General features: G+C 45.0%; 1 protein-coding gene across 3 annotated transcripts in view; it reads left to right on the top strand.

The window, feature by feature from the left end:
- Positions 1–495: 495 nt before the first annotated feature.
- The window catches only part of GFOD1 (glucose-fructose oxidoreductase domain containing 1), a 75,498-nt gene continuing 49,553 nt past the window's right edge, over positions 496–26,440 (top strand). The window contains exon 1 of one of the 3 annotated variants that reach the window (XM_049824018.1): positions 496–1,149. In XM_049824018.1, the coding sequence (XP_049679975.1) occupies positions 897–1,149 (253 nt within the window). In that variant the 5' untranslated portion in view covers positions 496–896. Of the gene's footprint in view, positions 1,150–10,316; positions 10,737–18,451; positions 18,625–26,440 lie in introns of those variants that run through there. The other 2 variants (XM_049824019.1, XM_049824020.1) reach the window with 2 other exon arrangements.

Genomic DNA, 26,440 nt, shown 5'->3' with positions numbered 1-26,440 from the left:
TGAGGGCAGGGGCCGGGGGTTGAGGAGAGCAGCTCCCTCCTGCTTGAGGGCACCGCGGTTCTCAGAGGGCTCGCCAGAGGAGACCGACTGAAGGCCAACGGGTGCCACTAGCTCACACCAGTTTGCCGCTGTGGCTCTCCCAGCTCTCCAGTGCCTTTACCGGCCGTGGCCCCCTCACGACGCCCCTCAGCGGCCCTCCCGTGAGGGAAGAGGGGTGAAGGGGGGGGGGGGGAAGTGGTGTCTCCCATGCCCTGAAACAGGCGGGCGGGAAACCCTCGCGCGTCCCGGGACCGCCCCCCCCCCCCCCCACCGCCAAGCCGGGGTACGCCGGCCGGTGGGGCGGTGCCCACCTCCTCCCAGGGGGCGCTCCGCAGCGCCGCTCCGCCCGCCGGTGTACGGGGCGGGGCCGGGGCGGGCACTGGCCAATGAGTGCAGAAACACCCGGGAGGTGACAGCGAGGCCCCGCCCCTCCCGGCGGCGAGCGGGCGCCCGCGGCGAAGATGGCAGAGGAGCGGTGCTGAGCTCCGCGCCGCCGATACACCCCCCCCCCCCCCCGCCGCCTCCCCCCGCACTTGTTGGCCGCCTGCGCCGGGGGAGGGCGGTTATCCCTGCCCGCACCGCGTCCCTTAAGGGAGAGGGCAGCGCCGGCGTGTGGAATGGTGCGGGCATGGCGGGGCAGCCGGCGGCCGCGGCGCTGCTGAGGCGGGGGGCGGCTGGTCCCGGCCCCGGCGGCGGTAGCAGCAGCCAGCGGGGGCTGCCTCCTTCTCCTGCCCGTCCGGCCGCAGCCTCCCCCCGCCCCGGCCGGCGCTGAGGGAAGGAGGGAACGCCGCGCCGTGCCGTGCCGTGCCGTGCCGCGCCGCCCGCCTCGCCTCGCCCCCCACCGCCTCGCCGCCGCCATGCTGCCCGGGGTGGGGGTGTTCGGCACCGGCCTGACGGCGCGGGTGATCGTGCCGCTGCTGAAAGCGGAGGGCTTCGCCGTGAAGGCGCTGTGGGGCCGCACGCCCGAGGAGGCGGAGGAGCTGGCCAAGGAGATGAGCGTCCCCTTCTACACCAGCCGCATCGACGAGGTGCTGCTGCACCAGGACGTCGACTTGGTCTGCGTCAACTTGCCGCCGCCGCTCACACGGCAGGTCGCCGTCAAGACCCTGGGTGAGTGGGGCGGTGGGGGGCGACCCCGCTCCGGGCTCCGGGCTGGCCTCGGGCTGAATGAAGCGAAACCCCGCCTCAGCGCCGAGTTTTCCCTCGGGTTTACCTCACCCGCCCCGTTTATTTGGAGAGGAGCTTGGCCGACCGGCGGGTGGGGGGGGGGGGGGTGGGGGGTGGGATGGCGTTGCGGTAGCTCGGTGTGACACCCCGCGTCCCCCCGGCCCCCCGCCGGTCCGGTCCCTGGCGGTAGGCAACCCGCCCCTCCGGGATGCTCGGGGGAACCTGGGTAGGGCCGGGCCTGACACCCAACCCACGCAGCGGGGAGTGGGGTGGGTTGGGGGGGGGAGGAGGGAGCAGGTGTCACCCGTGTCGCGGTGAAAAGGGGGGAAAGTCGTTCCATAGGCGGCTGGCAGGGGAGCTGAGCATCGCTCCCGCGTTGGGGGCACCCGGGCTGCTCGGGGGGGGGGGCCCGGCTGCAAACCGGAGAGGGAGGCGGGAAAGGGTGAGAGCGGAGGAAACGCTTTTACACCCGAGGCTTAAATGAAGATCACGTACAAAGGGAAGGAGGGACTGAAAAAGTAGGCATGCACCGTTGTAAGCTTCTCTGGTTTCGAACGTGCAGGAATGGGCCGCAGCTCCCTGTCTGCTGTGTGAGCCCGAGTCTGGGCTTTCCTCTTTCGGCTTCGTGATCTCTGGTCCTTAAACGCTTGTTTTGTGACGGATTTTAGTGGGAGCACCCTCCGGAGTGAGCAAGTCTTAATTTGTGCCTACAAATATAGGTAGGAAAAGGTAAAAGTGAGGGGGAAATGCTGTGAGTCACCCTCGTTGCAGGGCGCGTTGAGGTTAACAAGTCAGGGTGGCTGGTTTGGCTCTGGGGCTGCAGCTGTGTAGGCTGATCGCTATCGCTTTCAGCCTCATAAATGTGTGTGGCGTGTCGTAGTGTTACATCGCTACTGGCGTACTCATTAGAATTAGTTACCGTTCAAACGCTGCTAATATCACAGCCAGCTAGTGTTCTTAGCCTTTAAAATCAAGCAGTTAAGGGAATTAAGGCAGTACCTAAAAAACCTTAAGTACAGCGTAGGCATTTGTCTGGAAGCCTTGCTCAGTGTTACTTTCTGTACTTGGAAATGCTTGCCTTTGAGTCAGAGCATTTTCTTGTCTTATTGTAATATACTTTTGACTTTTTCCTCAAGATACAACGCTTGCACCAGAAGCCGGACTTGCTTGCCAGAATGATGTGCGAATGGAATGTTACGTAGAAATATATATCTCACAAAACATATGCAAAATACAGTATCAAGGTAATAAGGTTTCATGTTTGGCGCACATTAATTTGGTGACGATTGTGTCAGTTTTCCTGTGATACTCTTTCCTGCAGGTGTTGCTCATGGAAGTGCCCCGGCTTGCCTGTGCTCTTAGAGGTAGAGTCCCATGAGGTTTCAGGCAGACACAAGGCATCTGGCACAAGAACAAAATCTCTGAAATAATAAAGAAACACAATCGGTGTGATTTTTTTTTTTTTTTTTTTTTTTCCCTTCTGGAGGGCTTAAAGTAGTACTATGTTTTGTCCCTCTCTGAATATTTGCGGTTAAAGAAAAAAAATCTGTTCCCAAACGTGCTGAATTTATGAATGATGCTGACAATTGATGTAGCTGAGATGCTACTGATAACTTGCTGATGCAATCTGCTAACAACAGACTGGAGGAGAAAAAAAGGTGTTTTCTCCCTATTCATTAGTACTGTACCATTCTCAGTTTCCTTTCACCTCTAGTTAATTTGGTTTCCTCCCGTTCCCCAAAGGTCATTATTTCTATGCTGCAGGGGTCGTAACATGTGTGTGAAAACACATGGAATGGTCATTAAGTAGGGATTAAACATGTTACAAGGTGATAACATGCAACATCTGATTTTTTTTTTTTTACTGTATTACTTAAAGAATTATTATTTACAGAAATATCTCTTGGAATATAAATAACTCTTCCCCTGATTATTTCAAGGTTAAGTTTTTACTGTTTGGTTGTTGTGGTTTTTTTGGTTGTTTGTTTTGGTTTTTTTTTTTCTAATTCAGGCATTGGATCTATAACAATGAAAGTTCTTGCATGTTCATACAGGTGCAGACAGGGGGCTGGAGCAGTGGTTCCCGAACTGCCGAGAGGAATACCTCCCTTCTGGCAGCTCCTTCTCCTGGTCCTGCTTGTGCTTCATGGCTTGGGAACTGCTGGGCCCTGGAGTGATTATTTTGCTTTAATCACTGAACTTTCTGTTTTGAGGGGAGGACTGCAATTGCATTTGTCAAGTGGGGGTTTCAAAAGCCTTTGGTAAGCAGGGGCAATGTTGTATAGATTGAGGAAAGCAGAAGCTGGAAAAACTTTCCTTACTATGATAAGGAAAGGATGTGGGTCTTTTTTTTTTTAATTTGATTTTATGTTTGTTGTTGTTTTTTTCCTCCTGATATTTCACACAAGAAATATTACGCAGCAGCTAGTGATACTCATAGATGGTTTTACTCATAGGTGGAGGCTTCAGGAGGTCTAAACATGATGCCCTGCATTGCAGCAGAAAAGGTTGAGAAGGGCACAAGTTCTTTGTTAATATACGCAGGTCTGGCTTCCATATGAGAGGAGGCATATCTGGCGTGGGAAGAGACAGGGACCAACTTTTATTTTGTACCTGTATTTTATTTTAAATTGGCCTGTTGCTCAAAGCTGTGTTTTCATTTGGGGAGGTTCCATTATTAAAAAGTAAAGCCTGGGGAAGCAGTTGGCGGTGTTTCTGTCACATGTCTAGAGCTGTGTTTACACTCTGAATTTCCAGTATGTTTAAATCCACTCTGGCCTATTTCTGATGCGGACTCCGGAGGTGAAGGTGGGGTGAAACAGGTGTCCCTGCAGCTGTGTTTAACTCAGACCACTCAATGGGAAAACTTAGTTGGTTTGTTTTCACTGATATGTCTGATGTGTAGATGTATTGCTGCTTGAAACATGCATTTGGCAGGGTGGCCCATCAACTGCTATTAAAACACAAATGTGTGAATACACGCCCTAGCTGAGGAAGTCCCCAAGCTGTGGCTTCCTGGAAGCTGTTGGGGGGAGAAAATGGGAGAAACACAGCTTTAAACTTGCCCTGTTAACTTTTCCTCTAAGCCTCTGCTGCTTGTCTCTGTTAGAAACAGGATCCTGAGCGGGGTCTGACTCTGTGTGGTGGTGGTTTTCATAGGAGCTAGACCAATATTGGGCAAGTTTCTGGAACCAACCAAGTTCAAGAGAGAACTGGAAACCAAGCTGATTTGGATGATGACTGAAAGCACAAATAAAACCCGTGGTGTTTTATGTGAAACACATCGATGGCCTTTGTCACTTCTGTGTGAAAGGAATCAAATTCCTTGTTTGCTTCTGCAAAATGGGGCTAATCGACCCTTTCTCTTTCCTGCCTATGGTCTATCCTGTTTGCTTAGGAGCCCTTTTGTTTATTGCTGTTTGTACTTGTTCCCTTGTAGCATAATGCAAAACTACTGTCCCCACTGACTTGCTGCTTGGTGGTCAAGAAAGATCAATGGCTGAATGTTTAGGTAAGCATAGAAAACAGTCTTAGTGTTGAATTGGGGTGTTTTCCCTTCTCACTGAGCTGAAAAGTTTGGCATGTTTGCTAGAAGTGGTCTGCTTTTCTCCTGCCACATGTTGGCAATACAGTTGTATCTCAGACCTGTTCAGGCATGGGAGATGTGTTTGCATACAGGGACAAAATATGTCACCAGAGTGCCTATTTGTGCTTGGCATCAGAAGAGTTGCTGGTACGGACAATATGACATGACCCTCCACCTAGTTCAAAACTGTCAACACATGACTTTTCACAGTGTAATCCCTTTCCCTTCTCCAGTTAAATATGACATTCTTCAGATCGTGACTGAAATGGTTGCCCTGTGTGACTAAGTAGCTGCCACATAAGGCAAAATGATTTACTGCAGGTGGTACTGAGAAGTTCTTGATGACATTTCATCTTGAAGTTGAAGGGGAAGGCACAGACACTTATGTGCCTGGTCCTGTTGGTGCTTGAGTCAAGTCAACTTGGCTAAAGAGAACTTGTTCCTGAGATTCATGTAAGTGTTTCTGGGGAGCAAATGTTTTGCTTTTGGGAAGAATCAAGTATCAGATGTTTTTTAAACCATGTCTCTGGAGATGTTACCCTTAATTCTATTTACAGTGATTTTGCTTACTCTTTCATCTTAAGTTAAGGACAGGAACACTAAACTCTGTGCTGAATATTCACTGCATTTGTTTGCAGCCATGTCTACATGGTATTACTTTCTAAAATGTTTATGTTGTAGTAGTGCATGGCAGGAGTCTGTTCCGCCTGGGGACTATACAGAGTATGACTTTCCCAGCCCTCCAGAAGTTGTTCCTCTTAAGGAGCACTTAAATTTGTTTGCTGACCGGTGCTTCTTCTATACTTGATTGTGGTCATGAGGGAGCATCTTTATTTAGAGACGAACATAAATAATACTGCTCAGATCCTTACATTCCCACCCGTTCCCAGGAAGCACTGGGATCACACAGGCATACTGTACAGGCCCACTGTCTGGAATATGTTTGTGAGAACTCCCTGTTAAAGCACTGGCAGTGTTATCACTGGATCTACCCCTGAAGTGGGAGGAACATCAGCTGCAGTGAAGTAATTCACAGATCTGATGCAATCTCTAATTAATTTCTACATTCCTCTGCACCCATGCAAATCAGGCAGAGGTTATAGAGTTGTAGCAGTGGATGGAATTTGGTCCAGAGTTTGTAAAGTGGTTAGAATCCATTGGGATGAGATGCTCTATTAAGGAAAAAACATTATCATGATTATTTATTATTAATAGCAATGTAATATCTGTCCTGCAATATTGAGTTTAAATTTGACCTAACAGCAGTGACTTTCAGCAGAACACTCTCTTGTACTTGGAAGGCAGATGACTTTGCAGCATATTAAATGTGAATTATGGTCATCTTCTTGCAAGAGAAAAAGTCAGATGAAGTGCTATCTATCTTTAATCAGCAGAGCTAGCAAAGGCTGTGATGCCTTTTTTTGCACATATTAGAAAGTCAGTCCAAAGAGCCTGCTGGCAATTGGCTACAAGTCGTCTTCCTACTTGAGTGATGATTGTATACCACAGAAAAATGGCACTTAGCTCTACTATCGACCTTTTTCTCTCAGTACTGCAGACCTTTAATTCTGGTGTTATTCCTGTAAAACTCCTACAGTGATACTGTGGAATTGGGCCTCTAAGACAGTTAAGAGAAAGAGCACTGTGCAGGTACTGTTTAAAAAACAACAAATAAAAATAAAAAGACACCTTCCCCCTCCTGTTTCCTTTCTGGCCTTAAAATCAAGGCCATGTTTTCTTTTTTCCCAATTGTCCCCTTCTGTCTGAAAGTAACCACCAGTTCTGTTGATGGAGTAGTAGGGGAGGTCAGGAGCCCAGCATGGACCAGACTTGCGATACCGGTGCACTGAGCTCATGCTGTGATGATGCACCCAAATTTGCCTAGATTAAGGAACAGTCAGTTGTGATTGAAGTGGTTGTATTAAACTGCATTGGGCATGAAGACCACCACTGTGATCCTGTATCCAGTTGGGTCAGTTTGTGTTGCTGCAGTTTCCTCCTTAAAAGAGAGTGTCTGGCCTTGGGGATCCCAGAAGGCTGCAAAGACGAGTTGCTGTCTCTGGACCAGCCTGGACAGCTGAAGCAAGACAGGCTGGACCTCTTGGGGACTACTGCAGGTCTAGTCTTGTGCCCATTCAACCGGAGGCTGTAGAGGTGTGGAAAGTAGCATCTCTCAAGTTTAGGAAGTTACCATCCTCTGTCAGAGGTTACTGTGCCCTGTAGGCGAGTGGCCTGAAACAAATGTATGCCCAAGCCCTCAGCTGCCCTACTTCTTCCTGTGATTTAAATGGCAAAACATGATGCTGGAGTATAGATGCCCTCCTTCCATCTGCTTGGCTTCTGGGGGCTTGGACCTTCAGCACAGGAGCAGTGAAGGAAGCGAGAGCAGCGCTGGCCTCTGCAACTGCCGACGTTTGATCTGTCATGCTTTGTTAGGCAGAGCCCATAGTGAGGACAGTGATACTTCGATGAGAAATCTGACTTTCTTTTAAATATGTGTTGGGTGGGGTTTTTTGTTTGTTTGTTTTTTAAAATCTTGATGTAGGCAAGTCATTACAGCTTTTATCAGTTCACTGCACTTTGAACACTATTATTCTTGCACTGTTCTGGTCTTATATTGGTGTTAGCAATGGTGGCAAATACAGCTATTTTTCCTACCATCTGTGGTACTGGAAAACCTCAGCTCTTCGAAGACTAGTGCCCGCTAGTGCTATTACCAGCACAGGTCTTCCCAGGGCATCCTTGTCAACGTTAACAGTGATGCACTAGCATTAGTAATGCCATAATGTCTTGATTTGGTGTTGAAAATGGCTGAAAGAGATAAGTAGCTCTCTTAAGCATGGCTTCTGGCATGGCTGATGAAGATTTGACTAATGTGGTGTTAACTAGGAAAGGACTGGAAATAGTAAAATCATCTCCAGTGAATGAAGCGGGGATTACCGCATCACTGCTAAAGGTGTAGGCATACTTGTCTAGCTTTGTGGCTGTGCTAGTGAGGATCACCTTTTGTATTTCTCTTGCTGGCACAGTTGGTAGAGCGGGTATCATGTAGACAGCATCTTGTGCAACTATTTTTTTGTTGTTGTTAAAATGGCACAACTGTGCTGTGGATGCTGTTACACAAACAGAAAATATGTAGCATAGCTTTATTCTGTGAGAAGTGTGTCCTGCTTCTGGCTCTTCCAGGTGTTGGAAGAATGTTAAGTAATACGGGAATTAAGCGAGAATGTGTAGATAAATGTGGAGAAAGGAAAATATGTTGGGCAAATAAAATCACTAACTTTTCAAGCTTCCCACTGTTGCCTCTTCTTTTTCTCTCTTTCTTTTTTCTTTTCTTCTTCAAGCACTCTCATGCCCGAGATTGACATTACATGCCAGAATTTTGCTGTATGACTCCAGACATGGATAGGTGAGCACAGTCCCTGATGGAGGCAGGGTAAAAACTGCAAGATGCTAAATACATTGTTTTGTCTGCTTTTGTTTGAGAAGTAGGTAAATTGTGTTGGAGTGTATTACAAGTTACTGTCCTTTTCTTTGTATGTGCAGTAGATTTTGCCCACTTAGCAATAGTGGTGGCAAAGCACCGAGGACGAAAATAGAGTTAAATTTTTAGGACAGCCAAGATTGGTGTTTTTCACAGGCCACTGCAATGCAACAACACCCTTCACTGTTAGTATCAGTTTGCCACAGCGTTATCCGGAGTTGCTATGAATTGTTCTGGTTTCCTCCAACCACCAATACAGAAGCGTTTACCCTACTGCTTTTTGTTTATTACTCATATAATAAACTCTTAGCTCATAAGAGTGAGCTGTCAAAGTCAGGGACTTAATTTGCAAAGTCAGTGTGCATGCAGGTAACAAAACCACATTCCTTACAAACGGTGATTTCAGGTCTTAAGTCTTGATTTAAACAAATTGATTTAAATGGCTGTGTAATTAAACAGGAACAATCCCTTGTGTAGGTTCCCTAAATTGATTTAAGGCCCGGTCTGCCCATAGCTTTTTGTACCAGTATAATTATGACTGCAAGGGGTATGATTTCTTTAATGTAGTAATTGCTGCGTGGCTGTTGGAAGTCCAGCTGGTGTGACTCCTGGCGTGAATGCTGTTCTGCTGGCATAATGGCATCTGTATTTGGTACAGGTTATTCCCGCTCCTGTGCAGGCATGAATTCTCAGTTGCATATATATTTAGAGCGGTCAGCTGGTATAAATGTGTCTGTGTTACTGGTGTAGTCCAGCTCTAGATGTATTGGTACAGCTGTACTCTGTGTAAAGGTGGTTGATGTATTAATTTAGGTGGTTTATTGTTGTGGACACTGGGAAGAATCCTGTTTAGCTTTTGGGTCACTGTGAGCTTGGAGGCCTTTGAGCAAAAGTCCCCAAAAGGTTTAAAGAGTTTTTCTGTACTTGTACAGGAGCCGGCTGTGCTAAAAACGTGGTGGTGAAGAGCAGAGGAGGCTGGTCCTTGCTGCGCTGCACAGCCGGCACTGACCACCGATGTCAGACAAGACTCGAGCACTTGGCCAGTGTAAGCGTAATTATCCTTGAGCATTGCGGATGCCTCTTGTAGCTGCGCTTCTAGATGGTGGAATTGGCATCCAGGATAGCATAAACACCAGATCTTATTAATACACAGGTCTGACCTGCAGGGTAACAGGAATTTTGGGGAACTGTGGAGGATGAGAGCTTAACCCCGTCATCTTCTTTGGGAAGAGATAATAGCATCCTTTGTTTTAGCCCAGCCAGGGCTAATGACGAAAGTTATTAATCAGGCCTAACTCCCAAGTATGAGCATGGTGAAGAGCACAGAAAATGACAACGTGGTGTGAAGAGCTTGGTTGGTAGTAATGTAAGGATAAACATAATGATTTAACACAGGGAGTAAAATTACTTTTGTCATTTGCTACTGTGCTAGAGTTTAACCTCAGGGTGAAAACTGGTGCCTTCAACTCCATTGCAGCAGCAATCACAGCTTTAGTGAAGCAGATGGAGGTTAAAAAAAGGTAGCAACTTTGTTTTGCTTTCTGATGTTTCCATGGCTTTTACCAGCAATAAAGACCCTTGTTTTGGCACTTCCTTGCAGTGAATGTTTGGCAGGCTTCAGCTCTTCCATCTGGCCATTTTTTGCCAGGAAATGCCCAGAAGGGAGGTCTTGGTTGAATTAAATACTGTCTCTAGGGTACTGGGCTTCACATCGCTAATGAGAAGCCTTAATGTAGAGAGCTTTTCAAAATCCAAATAGAGTCAAGCAACAAGAGAGAGAACTATAAAATAGTAGTTATGCTTGCTGTGCTTGAGTGATGTTGCTTAAAAATGTGAAACTGAAGGCTAGACTGGGCACTCGGAGTTCTTTCTCTTGGTGTCTATATGTATGCATTCCATAGAGTTCCATATATGTATAAAAATGAAAAAAAGTCATTAAGATGAAAATTACATAAATTAAAAATTCCTGGAAGTCCCTCCCCTTCCTTCACTTCCTCAGCCCATAAAAGACAATGCAACTGTTACTGTTTTCGTGTGGGGATAGGAAAGGGGAGAGAATAGCTGGGAGAACATCTGAAACGGTTGCAGCCAAGCTCCTGCATGTTAAATTAAATTCCAGAAATGTGCCTGAAAAATGCATGTAAAAGCTTGGATTCTGATCCTGCTTGCTCCACTGTAAATGCAAGTAAAGCTCTACTGGATTAAAGGAAATAGTTGAAATTACGATGATGTTACCAAGATCATGCTGTGGCCCGAAAGAAAAACTAACCGTGCCGCAGGGAGGGGAGCCCGGCCTTGCAGATCTGTGTCCTCTTGGCAAAGGCATCTCTGTCAATTTAGGAAATGATTGGTGGGAGTCTTGGGACACAGTTCTGCAAACCTTTGCTTACTTCAGTAGTCTCCTTGAAGACAAAATTCCTGTTTCCTTACAGGGAATATTTGTCAGGCACAATAATTCACGTGAGTAGGAATTTGCTTGCAAGCTGCTTTTGTACCAGTTCATCGAAAAAATCCAAAGATACAGCTACATCTGTGCAATTCCACGGTTTGATATGGTTGTGCTTCTATAAAATGTTATGGCAGCATGTCTGCAGGAATAAAAAATAAGATGGAAAATATTTGGAGCAGAGGTGCTTAGAAGTGTTAGCCATTATCACTAAATGAACATGGCAGAGCTTGCAGAACTCTTGTGACTTGCTGCTTGCCTTGAAAGAACTTGACAATTTAGTTCGTGGTTAAACAATATGAGAGGCTCTGATAAAGAAAGAACTTGACAATTTAGTTCGTGGTTAAACAATATGAGATGCTCTGATAAAGACTCATTTCTTGGGCAGAGCACTAAGCAGCACTTGCTGAGACTTGTTTGTGGATACAGCATTATCCAAATAAATGAGAAGGTGTCCTGAATTTTGTGTCCTTGGTTAACAGGCGGGACTCATTATTCATATTGCTGAAGAATTCTGCTTAAAAATCCGTGTCATGAGATTCTTGGTTTGCAGGGGTGACGTCTTTGCTAATCTAGCCAAAGTACGTTTGGACGTCATCTATGACTATTGGCATAGCTTGTGAGAACCATGGACCTGAAATGTAATTCTGGCTGTAATTTTTACTAGACTCCACCGTCTAACTATTAGAAAAAAATACTTTGATGCAATGTATACCTAAAATGAGGAAAGTCTTATGTTCACAAGCTATCTCACTTCTATCTCATAAAAGCTGAGCTGTTTGTGAGATTCATTGCTAGCTAGCAGACATATTTATGCCTTTGATTATAGTGCTGTCTCACAGCTCTTCTTATAAATTTAATTGTGTTGCTACTGTGGCTGTCGTCATTTGAAATTACAGATTTGTTCACATAGGCGAAGGTGATCCTTCAAAAGGCCTGATGTGCACAGATGTTTTGGCAGCTGCTGAGGCCACACCTGCTACCATCTGTGTGCAGAGGGACCTGACCCCTTATGTGTCAGGTGCAGACAAAATTGTTGCGTTATATACCCTTGGTGTGTGTTTGATGAGACTCCTGTCTGCTCTAAGCAAGAGTGGCATGACGAGAATAAGCTTGAGGATTTCTGTTCTTAGCGTTCATTCTCTGTAACATAGATTGTGTATTTTAATTAGATTGCACCTACCTGCCTTCCTGAAGCTGGTTTCATCTTTCAGGGTTCCCAAAATTACAGATTGGAGGTGGGGGAGCACGGGGAGGACTAAGAGACTTGCTGAAGTTTGTGTGGGAACTGGTGACAGGGACAGAAGCTAGGTCCTCTGATGTCTGCTCTTCTCTTTCACTGCGGGACCTGCTGTGGCTGAATGCTGTTGAGTGGATGGTGATCACGGTAAATGCATCGGAGCTGCTGGAAGAGGACCGATCCCTGTCACTCTGGTTGGGGCTCTTCCCCTGGTGGCTGTGCAGGTGGTCTAAAACCAGGGTGGGAAGAGAGGAGTGGGGACAGAGCAGGGAAACCTGAATCCCAGTTGAAAATAAACTCTACGCTCCTCTTGTTGGTTTCCCTTTTTAATGTGTACAGGGCAGCTTGTGAAGGAATTGCAAGGACGGTTGGAGGAGACTCCCTTCTCCAGGGAAGGTTCATGGCTGGGATTGAGTGATCCGATGCTGTGTTGAGTTTGAGGATTGTATCTGGCACTGAATATTTTGTGCGTTATTAATGCCAGTAATCATCTTTCCAGAGCTGGAGCTTTATTTAACAGATGCTACTAAAAAAAAAAAAATCTTATTAAGCCAGCTTGCCAGGAGCAGTGATGGCTCAGCAGCTGGGAGACTTGTGTATTTATTTTTAATAAAGTATGGAGTTTCTTTTTAGTATATGTTACGGCCCTCTGCACACTGGGAAACCCCTTTCTTTAGCAAATGGACAGGGCCTTACTGGGCTGACTGGAGCAACTGCCTTTTTTGGAAGACAGACAATAGCATACACGTATGTAATGTTGGTAGCAAATACAACCTTGAGCATCAGCTTAAGCCAATGTGAGCAAGTTCAGATTTGCAGCTGCTGTTAGGAGGTGCTCAAATGTAAAAGGATACTTAATTTCAGGTCTGGGCATTTTTTCAGCCCTGTAGAGTACTTGCCTAGGGCCTCCTGCATCGGGAAGAATCATCTGAGTGCTGGGCGAAAGCAAGTAGGGTGCTGGTAGTTGCTGGAGCTGTTACGTGCTGTCTCAGCATAATCATGCTTACAGGGAGTTTGTGCCATAATCGTGCTTACAGGGAATTTGTGCTAGATGGAATCGCACTGTATAGGGCCACATATGATGTCTTTCCCTGTTTGGTTACATCTGCATTTAGGTGCGTTTCACCAAGTCGGTTAAATTGGCGGGGTATTTGAAAACAATTCCTTCACTTGGCGCTCAAAAGAAAATTGCGGGGTGATGCTCAAACCATTGAATCAGATTTTGGCAGATCATTAAAGGCTCCCTTGAAGAGTCTTAAATGCAATGCAACAAGCGTGGTATTAACTGCCCTTGTGAGCTCTTCAGTGTAATGAACAAGGAGTGGACTTTGAGGCTTTTGCTTACTTTGGGGAGGAATTACGTCCTTTCACTGAAGGGGCTGCATCAAGGAATTAACAGCACAGGAGATGCCTCTGCTGTAACGTTAATTTAATAGCATAGAAGTATAAGAAACTTTTTTTGTTCCTAAAGAATATATATTTTACCAAGGCACTGACAGGATGTGGTCTTGGCTCTCTATTTGAGGACTGTGTGTTTTCAGAGTCGTCCTAGCAGATAGTACCTGTGCTGATTAAAGTTTCCTGGTCACAAGTGTCATGTGTTTGCACCACAGCTCTGGAGCAGGGCGAGGATGATGGATGTTTCTAGGTTTTTCTAACTGTCTGTCTGGTCTAAGTACACTAGCCTAAATTACATTGTGGACTATGTGGTACTTAACAGCTGAGAACTCTGAGTGTAGGAACCAAGCAAATCATATGGATTATACTCTCATGATTGTAATGAGTGTAAATAGAATCATAAAATCATTTAGGTTGGAAAAGACCTTCAAGATCATAGAGTCCAACCATCAACCATGCCTACTAAACCATGTCCTGAAGTACCCTGTCTACTAGCATTTTGAATACCTCCAGGGATGGTGACTCAACCACTTCCCTGGACAGCCTATTCCAATGCCTGACAACCCTCTAAATCTATGTATATATTCTTCATCCGTGTATCAAAAATCTCTCGAACAAACTTCTGATGGACTTGTGCTGTGGCAATAGGATTGTGAAGCTGCTACAACCGTTAATGCAGGAAGAACCAAGAGTATCATATTCTTCAAATCTTGCCAGCAAATAAAAATATATGAATTTGCAATTTAATATTGTTCATGGAATATATATCTCTAGTAATAAGATTACCTTTTCAGTGTTTCCTTCCCATCTTTTTCTCTCTATCTGTTTTTTTCTTATCTCACCTGGTACAGTAAAGCCTGTTAGGGCCCAAAACTAATATTAGGGAAAATAAAAGCGTGGGTAATTGTGCTACTTCAATTTGTTCACAGCAAACAGTGGGTGTAGTTTCTTGGGGGCGGGGGGGGGGGGGAATGGCCACAGAGAAAGAGAAGTCAGAAAATTAGCTTCACACTAAGATAGACTTTGTAGCTCTGATTGGAGAACTGTGTACCATGAGCCTCTGTTCTGATTTAATGCAGCTGTGCTGTCCCAGTATCCAAACCTGTAATTATAAGACTGAGACATGGATTGATGTGGATAGTAGTTAGGATATTAATTAAAATACTGTGGATGATGTGGGGAACAACATGCCTTATGTGCTTTATTTAATGACACTTGAGAATAATTCATTCAAAATGCCGTGAGTTGTCAATCTTGGGTCTTGTTTCTTCTTCTTCCAAGCAACTGTAAATTGCTTCACAGAGTGCAAGATAGTGGAAATTCAGAGTCCTAAGACAAAACAAGGTATTTACAGTCAATTGTTTATTTTGGTAGGTTTTTCTTTTTTAACTACTTTCAGCCTGTTGCTTTTCAGACATGCAAGCCAGAAAAAAGACCTGTGTGGAGTAATCTAAATTATTCTAAGAAATCTAGAGGTAAATCTTAATCTTTTGTGTTCATGCTGGTATCATAGTTGCTGTGTGTTCATGCAACTCAGACTCTTTCCCACAAAAATATGGATGCAGCTGGTCGTCTTCATTCCTCCTTGGGATTAAATTACACAGAGGTGAAGCAGGTGAAGAATGCTTTGGGCAGCTGGGGACAGGAGTCCATGTGTCTCTGCTTCCCAGTTTGACAAATCCTATAGCCCTTACTGCAGCTGTGAAAATCCTTTTCTTCTGTGCTTTTTCACATGTCCCACAAGAAGTTTTACAATGACAGGAAAACTCTCAATGCTGTTGATAGCTGCAGGTGTTGGAGCCCATTGATTTGAAGCACAGCAACAGTGGTGAGTGATCAGAAGCAGCATTAGCTTGCAGGGCTCTTCCAGAAAGTGAGATGTCGTTTGGATTAGGGGAGGAGGACGGAGGTGGATGTGTTGTAAAGTCTTGTCAGTCCTCACCTCAGGTGTGTTGCATGCTCTTGTACTTGTGGACTGTGTCAGTAGAGCAGTGGGTGTTTTGGGTTAAGTGTAGGATGGAGGTTATCTGCCTGGGAGGATAACCTGGGTAGGACCCCTAGTCAGCTCGACCCTGTCTCTGTTGGTGAAAAGCAGCAGAACAGATGCAGTAATTGTCCTATAGGCAGTCAGTTTGTTAGCTATCGGTGCAGAGTTGACTTTTACTTGGTGGGAGACACCTGGGAAGACTAAAGCAGATTTGCTTTCAAGGTCAAGTGCTAAAAGATGCACAGCCCTGAAGAACTTGCTGTCTCTGAAGTTTTTGGTCATTCAAAATCTTCCAAATCTGGCACACAAGAGTTTGATCAGTATTAGGAGTGTGTCAGGGCTCCCAGGCGTGACCCTGAATGAACTTCCATGTGCCTGAAACCTGAAGACTTGAAAGCCTTGTGATTTGCTACTGGCAGAAAGTCATCTGTTTGAAGTTGCTTTCTGTCTAGCAGTTATTGTTTTGTCCAAAACTCCCAAAGAAACTGGTCTACTGACCAGTGCAACGTTACAAGAAAAGGAAAGCCAAACCCATTTGCTTGTATTGTCTCGACACTTCTGTGAGATTGAAAAAAGTGGCCAGACCCAATTTTTTTTTAAAACAAATAATTTTTTTTAATTTGTGGTGTAGTGTTTGCTTTATGGCTGATGCCTTGTTGCCAGGTTTCATCTTGGAGCAGTTTTTATGGTTAAGCTGTAAATACTGGGAGTGGGATGAAGAGCGTGGAATTCATGATGGAAGTGCGCAGTGGGCCATAGCTGTGCTGTGCTGCCACTGCTGCCTGCACACCAGCAAACTTTAGTCAAATTGAAGAATGTCGTATTGCTTTCTGTGTGGCTGATTTTCTTACGTTTGGTGGCTTACATTTGGCTTGTTACCTTCATTTGGAAACAGTCCCAAAAAAGGAGACTTATGAGGGGGGGAGTAGCGTGGGCTGTGGAGTGGTTGAAGTCCTGGATTTGGGATAGACACCACCTAAGTCTTCCCTCTGCCCCCCTCTTTATGGGAGCCAGATGCTTGCTGCAGGTTCCTTGAATATAACAGCAATGTGGCAAACCATGCCCAGCTTTGTGCGGAAGCCTCGTGTTGAAAAGGCGTACTGTTCTTTGGCATTTCTTGTCTCTGAAAATGTGTGCTCGAAAACACTAGATAACATTTGCCTGGAAGAGGAGGATGTGTTTAAGTGAAATGATAAGCGGGGAGGGACTGCTCTCAGGGGCCTGAGCATGAGACATCTCCCTCGTTCGCAAAATAGATGAATACAGAAAGTGGAAAAGCACCCGTGATGCTGACAAATTTGGCCCGAGGAAACCAGCTGAATAAAGGGCTGGCAGGGGAGGGGATGGGAGGGAGCCAGAGCAGGAGGGAGCGAGCATTTAATGCAGCAGGCTGTGCTGCCGTGACCGGGCTTGCAAAAAAACGGAAGGGGAAGGAGGGTGTAGGTTGGTGGTTGTGGCTGTGACTCTCAAACTCCCTGCCTGCTCTCCCTCTTGCCAGCTGTGGGCTGTGTTCCCCATCTCTCTCCCACTACCAGGCTGTGGGCTGCTTCCCTGGGAAGGACTGGGCAGGAGGTGCCCCCAGGGTGTGCTGTGGGGGCTGCTGTGGTGGTGGTGGCGGGGTCCCTGGTGGGAAGATGCAGCTGGGAGGAGAGGGCTGAGGCAGGACCTGGAGTAAGGTTTGCACTGGGAAAGGGTGAACCGGGAGGTATGCTGGGTGGGGGGAAGGAAGATGACGTTGGCTTCGGTGGGAGCTGTAACATCTCCAACACTAAGATGCAGTGAATTAATGAACCCTCGGTGGAAGTGAAAGTGCTAGCTGTGCCCTTTGGTGGTGGAAAAGGTTAAACAAAGAAACATGTTCCCTTTACTGTCTTTTCTTCAAACTAGCTTGAATTTCCCAGAGAAAGATGCTGTCAAGGCACTCTCCCTGTGGAGATGAACTTCATAGATCGAGACTCTTGAGTGGAGAAATAAAGCAGCCAGTCTGGCACTACTGACTCCACACTGAGTTACCAAGCAGTGTTCTGGTCAGGCAGAAAATGCTTTGGGCACCAAATGCAGCAGCTTACTGAGTACATTGCTGTAGTGGTCAAGTATGGAAAGTTAGCCTTCATTTTAAAGAATAAGAAGGCAAAGAGAAGTTAAGCACAGTTACAGGTTTTTGTTGATTAAATGGAGGCGGTGAATAGTTGTTTCAGCATCAACAAGCCATGGGACATTTGATAAGAGCCTTGTTGGGTAACTTTTTTGCCAAACACAGTTAAGGTCTGTTTGAAGTGACCTGTGATGTGTCTGCATGTGGAATAGCCTTGTGTACTTTCAAGTGTGTGAGCTGTCTTCTTCCCAAGTTTGTTCTGAAACACACTGTACACAGGCAGCTAGTGTCACCTAGCCAGAGATCAACCTGTGTGTAGAAGTGGGTAAAAGTCTGTTTAAAAATCTGGACTTTGATTATTTTTTGGGGTGGAGGGTGAGGGCCTCCAAGACAAAGCTTTCCTCCCATGCTCTGGGAAGGGGACAGTGCTGGTCAGAGCTCTGTCAGGGCTTGCTCTTGGTTGTTACACGCAGGTCTGTGTTGCAACCCTGCCATCTGCCTTCTTTTGCTGATGCCACCCAGCTCCTCTTAGCAAGGGCCTGTAAAGATAAATATGTATTAACCTGACCTGCATTGTGATGCTGTCTGATGTGGTAGTGGTTTACCTGCGGTGTATTTCAGTTGTGCAGCAAGCATTATGGTTAGGTGGCACAAACTTATTTGTTGTCATGTTGGAATGGAATTAAATGCCCAAATGGTAAAAAGATGCTGTTAACAGCCGCCTTTATTGTTAAGACACAGGCTAAACTTTCCTAATGCATGCAATACCTGAGCATACTCCTGGCAGCCCCAAAAGGCCCCAGCCTGTGGCCTGTAGGGAGCAAATTTCATGTGTGTCTTCAGTCATCTGTGGCTCTGCCAGGCCCAGGTGGAGAAGGATGGCAAACTAAATAGGGCTTTTATCTGCTCAGCATTGTTTCTTCTGGGTCAGGCAAGGCTTAAGATTATTCTTTGGCTACATGTGCAGGGCTTTGCATCTGGAAGGGAGGGAGAGGGGAGGAAGAAGGATGTCTAGGTCCTAATGAATCCTTCTTGAAGCTCTTGTTAATTGTCAGTCTCTAGAGTGGGAATGCATGACAGAAATCCTCTGCTTTCTCTTTTTCTGGGGCAGCGTTTCTGCTTTGTGAATTAAAGGGTATGGCTTCAACCAAAAACTACCAACAGAAACACAGCTATGAGGAGGTGAGTGATGCTTCATCTTAAGAAGGGTTAAAGGTACACTACAGCAGTGTTACTCAACCTGAGGTCTGTGAGATAACAGTCTGCAGATACATAACTTCACCTAAATGCAGGGAGTCAATCCACAAGGGGTAAAATTGCAATAAATCAGTATTTCAGGCTTAACTTAGTGTTTATATGGTTGCAAATGGGACAAATGGAGGACTAAGATGCAAGACAGCTCCCCTTTTTTTGTTGTTTTGTTTTGTTTTCTCCAGAAAAGCTTGGTGGTCTTTGGATTAAAATTGTTGAGAACATTTTGCTTGTAAGTTACAGCTAATTGCTGTCCATCTCTCACCCAGTTCAGAGCCCACACTGGCACATGTCTGAACACTGGGCTTGAAAATGGAGAGCTAAGGGAGCTGTCACTGTGACTTGCTTGACTTGGCCTAATGAACAGCTTAGCCTTTTCCTAACATGGCTATTTCTAGGGTTTGCATGACTTTGTGTAGTTGAGCTATGTTTTTCTTCTCCTGGCTTCTTTTTATCCAAGCTTTTCTCATGTGAAATATTTTGGATTCGATGAGATTTACAAGGAGGAGTTGACATTACATTTCAAGGTTTGCTTCTGCTATTGCATTGGCTTACTGACATCATATCCCCTGGGGTCAAACCTCTGGGCTGAGAGCCAGTATTTAAAAAGATTTTTTTGCAGGGTAGAGGAGTATTTTGTAATTTCTCCCCGCTATGAGTTCACCCTCTCCCTCTTGCGCTGCTTGTTCATTATTTCAGGTTCCTCCTCTACAAAATGGAAGAAAAGGCTGTTTTAGCCCTTATTGTGATACTTTGTGCTTAACCATCTGCTTAGAAGGCATTGATGGTACTACATGCAGCTTGATCTTCTCCTGACTCATTTCTGAATTGCTGGTACATCCCTGTATGCTGTTAAGCCATCTTTGAACCTTACTGTGTCACAGCAGTATACATGAGGAGTAAATCTACTGAAGTCAGACAAGTAGTACCAGCGTGAAACTGGAGTGACCAGAAAATCATGTCTCCTTTCTTCCAGATTATGTGTAGCAGTGAGGACTGAAAGCCTCAAGTGAGCAGAGAGAATTTCGAAAGCAGCTTTTTGATTTGTCTACCAAAGAGACTGGCCAAGTATACTGAAAATAATTTCAGAGACCACAAGCTGATTTGAAGTGGGTCCCTGGAGTTGCATAAACAGATGGTGCATTATTCATGAGCTAGCTGAGCGTTTGCCCTCCTCCAGCGGACTGGGACATGAAGAAATGTGCTTGCTTGCTTTCACCTGGTTGACTGGCCCTCTGGGAAGGGTCTACTCTTTGCAGAGTGGAGCAGAGAGCAGAGAAGGCTGCTGATATAATTAGGCTGATTTGCACTGTGACTTAGGAGCAGTTACAAGAAGCCCATATGAATTCACTTATGACTTGTTAATACTATGTTTGCCAGACAGTAGTCAATGGGGATCAAAAGTTTGAGGCACACAGAAGTAGTGCAAAAGGGAAAGAGTGCTTAGGCACAAGTGTACCTGTGCACTAACCCCGTGGGCTCGAACACATCTCATCCTTGTGCCTCCTATTGCAGGAAACAAAAATAACAGTAATTTTCATTAGAAGCTGTTGATTGTGGCCTCCTTCGGTGTATTTCTGAATCATAACCTTGTAGAAAGCATACCTCACCCAGCAGGAATTCAGCAAATCCAATAACAGGCTTATGACGCTGGATCTGGTGTGAGATGTTTCAGCTCAGCTGACCGTAACCTGGTCCGAGAGCAGAGGGCTGTCCTTGTTCGTACCCACAGCTATGTTGTTCATGTGGGATGTGTTTGTGGAAGAAGTGGGTGTTGTGCATGGTTTCTTGTGACAGGATGCTTGCATCTTGTCACAAGGGAGTTAAGTAGTCACAGAAACATGGACTTGAAGTAGTTGAGGTGGCCACAAAAAAGATACTGGTCAGTGGCCATTGCCATTTCCCTCATGCTGTGTTTTCATTCCTGCGAGCTCCACTGCTGACTACTTCCTTGGTAGCTGTCCTTCTCTCTGATTTTAATCCAGCAACAATGTGAAAATGACATTTTCTTCCTTTCCCATCCTCCACTGCTTACTTTACCATCTAAGCACTGAGGCTACAACAGTTGTAATGCTCATTTACCATGAGTGAAACCTACTAAAAATACTGTGATCAGACAGAGCAGATTAATGCTGTCACTTGTATGTATTCTACCAGGTTTTATTTAGTGTTATGTGTGTAGTGGTGGATATTTAGCTGGCACAGATGTGCAATGATGTTCTTAGTCCCAGGACTGCCCTTTCTTGTAATAGTCACAGTTCATTACAAAGAAATAAGAGTGTTCAGAGGGAGAGAGCTGGCATAATCATGGCATACTGGAAGAACTGGTCGTATTACATTTTTTCAATAAGCTGCTGTGGATTCATCATGGAAACAACTACTCGGGTTTGGATTTGTATCTGATGGACAAACTCTCTTATTGCATCATACATTCATAGCCATTTGAGATAGACAAAGCTGTTGAGGTCACCTAGGCGATCTCCAGCACAGAGTTTTCCCTACAGCATATTTTTGTGATGTATCTACTATTAAATATTTTCCCTGGTGAGGATTCCACCATCTTTCCTGGAATGCTGTAGTTCAGATTGGGATCTCTGCTGGAAGAGGTAGCTTTGTAGTCATGCTATACTGTCCTTCCTTAATTCAGTCACATTGTTTCCATGCAACTTGAACTTTTAATACCTTAATGAGTTCCCTTCAGTCCTTTATGTACCGTTCTCTGGATTGAAATCTACCTCTATTAGAGACTTCTGCGTTAGTGTGTTATACCTATCTTTCAGTGTGATTGAGATTATCTCAGTTTACTAATGATTCGCATCATCTTTTGAACTGCATTCAGATGTCAATAAAATGGGTCAGAGGGTTAGACCATTGGGATAGAAAAGCTTGGAGCTGGATATCCCCCAAACTGGTTTCCAATTTAAGTCGTATCCAAATGGTGTAGTAAAACCAGAAAAGCTGCTTTCACAATGCTGTGGTCAGAGTCCATCTTCTGGTGTGTGGTAAGAGATGACCCATCAGAGGATATTAACCGTTTAAAGCCTGCAAAGACAATGTTGAAAATGTCAGCAGTCACTATTGTAGAGCTGGATGGATCAGAGAGAAGCAGGACAAGAAAATTGTAATGTGTTTTCCCAGACCTTTTGGAACGACTGCATTACGAAGGGGTTGTGTTTTCACTCTGTACTGCTACAAGCAGTCTGCAGGATGTGATGTGCTTTCACGCTGCACTGTATGAAGGCAGTCTGCATGATGATGCTGGATCTGGCATGCCTGTTGATCACAGTCATGTCAGATAGGTAGTCACTGGCTGTGATTTTTTTGTTTGTTTGGTTTTTTTCCCCCAGCTCTTCAGTGAGCAGCTCGGTCTACTCATTGCAAGCCTGCCAGCAGATCTTGCCATTCAAGTGGGTGATGTTCTAGCATTATTTGAGAGCTAGCAAAAAAGGGTGATGATCAGATGCAGCCAGTTAAAAACTAGCATATGCTTTACAGGAACATTTGTTCTGTTTCCTGAGCTGAAGCTGAAATTTCACAGCATCAAGGCAGAACAGTCTCACAGGGGGGATAGTGGCCTTTTGGAAAGCTTACTTAAATATTGGATGCACTGAGAGGGAATGTAAGCTCCATATTAAGAAACTCAAGGATTTTGCTATATTAGGAAATCCAGGGGTGGACATGGCCTTTTGGCTGTAGAGGTCTTGTTAGTGAACATGTTGAGGGTGTTACAGAAATACAGCCAAAGTGGATGGGATTACATTACATGTTAGTATGGCGGTATTAGACCCTGGGGTGTCTCCCAGGTGTACTCCCCAGGTTGCATCAACACATTATAAAATATATGTAAGGTTGTAGCTGAGGCACTACTCCGTGGCGGGAGAGGTTCCCTCCAAAGAGCCCCCGTTGGATGCTCTGGAGCTTTGTGGGACAGTCTCTTCTGTCTCTGTAAGGTGCTGTGAGAGACCAATCTCATAACTTAAAATTAGGTTACTGATTCTGTGTCAATGACCTCAGCTGGCAACTGCCTTCCTCTCAGAAGGGTGGCTGAGAGCTGAATGAGCATGGAAAGGGAAACCCTTGTACTTTCAGATATTGGGCCCTTCAGGATTGGTTGCACTGATGTGAGTGCTGTGGAAAAAATTGTAGCTGCTATTTTGTTCAGGAGCAGGATATGAGTCTCCAGGGTCGTCAGTCTCATGCTTCCACCAGCCTTAAATTCACAGAACAGTAAAATGCAATTGTTGTATTATGAGACCCAAATGTAATACATGAAGAATGTGTGGTGCATTAAACCCATCTGGTTCATACAGAAACTCATGTATAATTTACAGTCTTTGTAAATATGTCAGCTTAATGCCTCTCTGGCACCTATCAGCAAGGCTCTGTCTCCCTTGGGTTAGTCAGACCTGACAGTTTTTGAAACCGGACCCTGAATTGTATGACAGTTGGTGCTGAACTGTGAACATTACTGAGTAACAACTAATTTTGAGTTCAGAAAAAAAATTTTCTTACAATCAAAGCCATTTTTTGAAGTTCTTAATTGTCTCCTTAGTACAATTTTAAATCTTCATCCTTGTTATGATAGAGAAAGCCTTTACTTTTTTAGTAGAGCAGGGTTCCATGTAGGCATGTACACCAGCACCAAGCTTTGGCTATCCTTCCCTGCAACACATATAATTTCTTGATGTTGGTGGATTGAAGTTACTAGTCATCTGATAGTTCTTTCAGACATTTATTTGTAGTTTAATTAATATGTGTGATATTTTCCTTCAGACTGTAGCTTATATGCAGGCTTCTGAATAGGAGTCGATTGCTAATACATGGCAGTGCACAAGACACCGAAGCGTGCCGTGCCATGAGGCTCTTGGTGACTGGTATGATGCATGTCTGGTTTTCGTTAACTGAATTGCCTGTATTCTGTGGACAAATTGAGCTGCACTTACTGCCTGTGAGAGTGCACGATCTGGTGTGTTTGGTCCTTGCAAGCACTCCTTTCATTGAGAGCACTGGTCGTCTTAAGTAATCCGTAGACAGCAGCAGGTTGGTTAAGTTGCTGCTACTCAAAAGCAGAAAAAATTAATTCCTAAATGTACCATAGGCACTGTGAAAATAATGTAAAATAACAACACATTTTACTCTGGCTCAGTCAGAGATGCTGAAAACTGAGGGCTGTTGGGCAGTAAATTGCTAAAACATGGTCCGTGGGATGCTAATGTAGCCTGGGCTAGAGCCAAAGTCCGTAGAAGCCTAAAGAAGTTGTCCGGTGGATTTAGCCTGCTTTGGCCTGGGTCCTCGGATGAGATTTTCGGCAGCAGCGAGCAGTGCTCAACTCCATTGACCCTAACTCCAGGGGGAGCAGAGAACCCAGGGCTGAGCTTTCCTGGCTTGCTAGGTTTAACACCGCCTTTAGAGTGATTTAAAAGCACTGAGGGGAGGAAAAATAATCTGCATTTTCAAGTCAGATACAGTATATATTCTCTCAAGGGCTGGTTTTACAAAAGTGACTTAAACTCGGCTATAAAGCTCTCTTTACCACGTGGCCCATCTGAATTATTTTTCTGTGTGCAGATGTGCCAAACCAGGGGCAGTGAAAGGTGAATCTGCATTGCTGAGCACAGCTTTTTGGCTGGAGCTGGGAGCCCTCTTGGAGAAATTTGATAATTGTCTGAGAAGGGAGGTAGAGCAAGAGATTTTAACATCTGGAAGCCCTCTGAAGGCACATCTCTTTAAACTCTACTCCTTTTCCTGAGCTCTGGTTTCTTCTGCCTTCTTCAGGCTGCCATTTATCATATTTCAACATCCAGTAGAAGTTGTGTGCCAGCCTTCATACCCTGTTGTAGGGTTTCATGGTAGTTTTCTTTTATTCTCTCTTGAATTCCTATAATTCCTTTCATTAGGAAACGAAACAAATCCTATCTATAATAAAAACAAAGAGCAAGTCCTCCTGCAAATACAACAGGACAAAAGCTGGCTGCTCTTTCCCACTGAGGCTATCTGAACCAAGCAGCCTTTCCCCTATCACCTTCAAAGCCCTTGATTTAAGGAAGGGGAGTGATTACTCAATCATTTAGGATAATGGCTATTTACTCTTAGAAACAATGGACTTGATGAACCACAAAAAATGACCTAATTTTCAGAAGTGCATTTGCCTTGGAGCAAACTAGCTGGGTTTGGGATGGAAGTGCGTACATTATCTTCATGAGGTGGTAAAAAGTGACCTTTTGTTCTGAGATAAATCACTGATGATTTTTTTTTATCTTGAGGACTCACATGGCCCCAAGCATGGAAGTGTCAGGCTAGAAAACAATACTAGCATTTAAAGTAATGAGCACAGAATAAAAAATACTTAAAACCTTATAATGATTACAAGTTCTTAGGCTTACCTGAGACAGCTTGCTAGGTTTTCCTGTGATGACTTTGCATATGCTAAATATATGTCTTTGCTCTGTCTGTAGTAGTATTTTGCCATGTATTCATCAATATGTGGAAAGCAGCTCCTCCTATTTCATAGACTCACAGAATGGTTTGGCTTGGAAAGGACCTTTAAAGATCACCTAGTCCAACTCTCCTGCCATGGGCAGGGACATCTTTCACTGGATCAGGTTGCTCAAAGCCCATCCAACCTGTCCTTGAACACTTCCAATGATGGGGCATCCACATTTATATGTTTAGACCTTCCATTTAAGTTAGAGTAGTTAAAATGTTCTGGGACCCGTGTAAGGAAGGATAATAGAGTGTTAGTGTGCTAATTAGTGTATTCTTAAAAATTAGGGAATACTGCTGGGCTTCCTGCATAAGCTGGGTTGAGTTTTATAAACTGGAGGTGATGGAATAGCAGAATTATTCCCATTCCTCTCAATTCTCCTGGTAGTCCTTCCAACCCGTGTGCCTGGGGAGCTTGAAAGACATGTATAGTATCTACTGCCTGGGCTGAAATGGTGACTACTGCTCTGTTTTGAGCAGTTTTGGAGTTCATATGAATTTATTTCTCAGAGTATAGTCTGAGATTCAGTCCTGATTTCAAGACTGGGAGTAAATGCCACAGAAAACTCAGATGAAGCAAGTGTTTTGGCCTGTTGGAAGGGGTCCTGACAGAGTGCTTATCAGAGGCGCAGATGTGCATGGCAAAGACTTTGGATGACAAGATGCTGTTGCTGTTCGTGATGGCTGCTGTGCAATAATGACTAACAGCTGCATGTAAGCCTAATGAAGAAGTACTAATAACAAACTATGCCATGGCAAGCAGAAAATTCACACAGGAAAATAGAACTGGAAAAAACCAATCAGTTTTGAGCCTGGGTAAATGACTCTGTAGGCAAGGGCCTTGTCAAAAGCCCTATGTGAAAGCACCACAAAAATTGATGTAATTGGAGTAATCCAAGTTTTATGTGCATTTGATAAAACAGGGTGGCTATACCTTTGCCTTTGGCAATTTAGTTTTGCAAGTTTAGGCCTACTGCATTTTATGAAACCCCAAACTTGCCTTTTGATGCCCGTGTATCTTCCTCTCACCCATGCATGCTTTCTCCCCGTGATCTCCAGAGGCATTTCTTGTCAGAGACAGATGGACATGCTATTGTTGCCTTTGGTTGGCCTCTACTAGAGTACACAAACCCTAGCAATGATATAATGTGAAATTTGTGATCATTGTTTGAAGCTGAATTCTCTGTCAGTGCCCATACTGAGCTCTGCAGGGGAGGTTGTGATTAGGTATTTTGGTCTTGGACTCTTTGCTTGTTAGCAGTTT

This window comes from Accipiter gentilis, chromosome 20 (genome assembly GCF_929443795.1).
Source record: "Accipiter gentilis chromosome 20, bAccGen1.1, whole genome shotgun sequence".
Classification (NCBI taxonomy): domain Eukaryota; kingdom Metazoa; phylum Chordata; class Aves; order Accipitriformes; family Accipitridae; genus Astur; species Astur gentilis.
The sequence above is the reverse complement of the archived record's forward strand: the minus strand, read 5'-3'. Positions and strand labels throughout refer to the sequence as shown.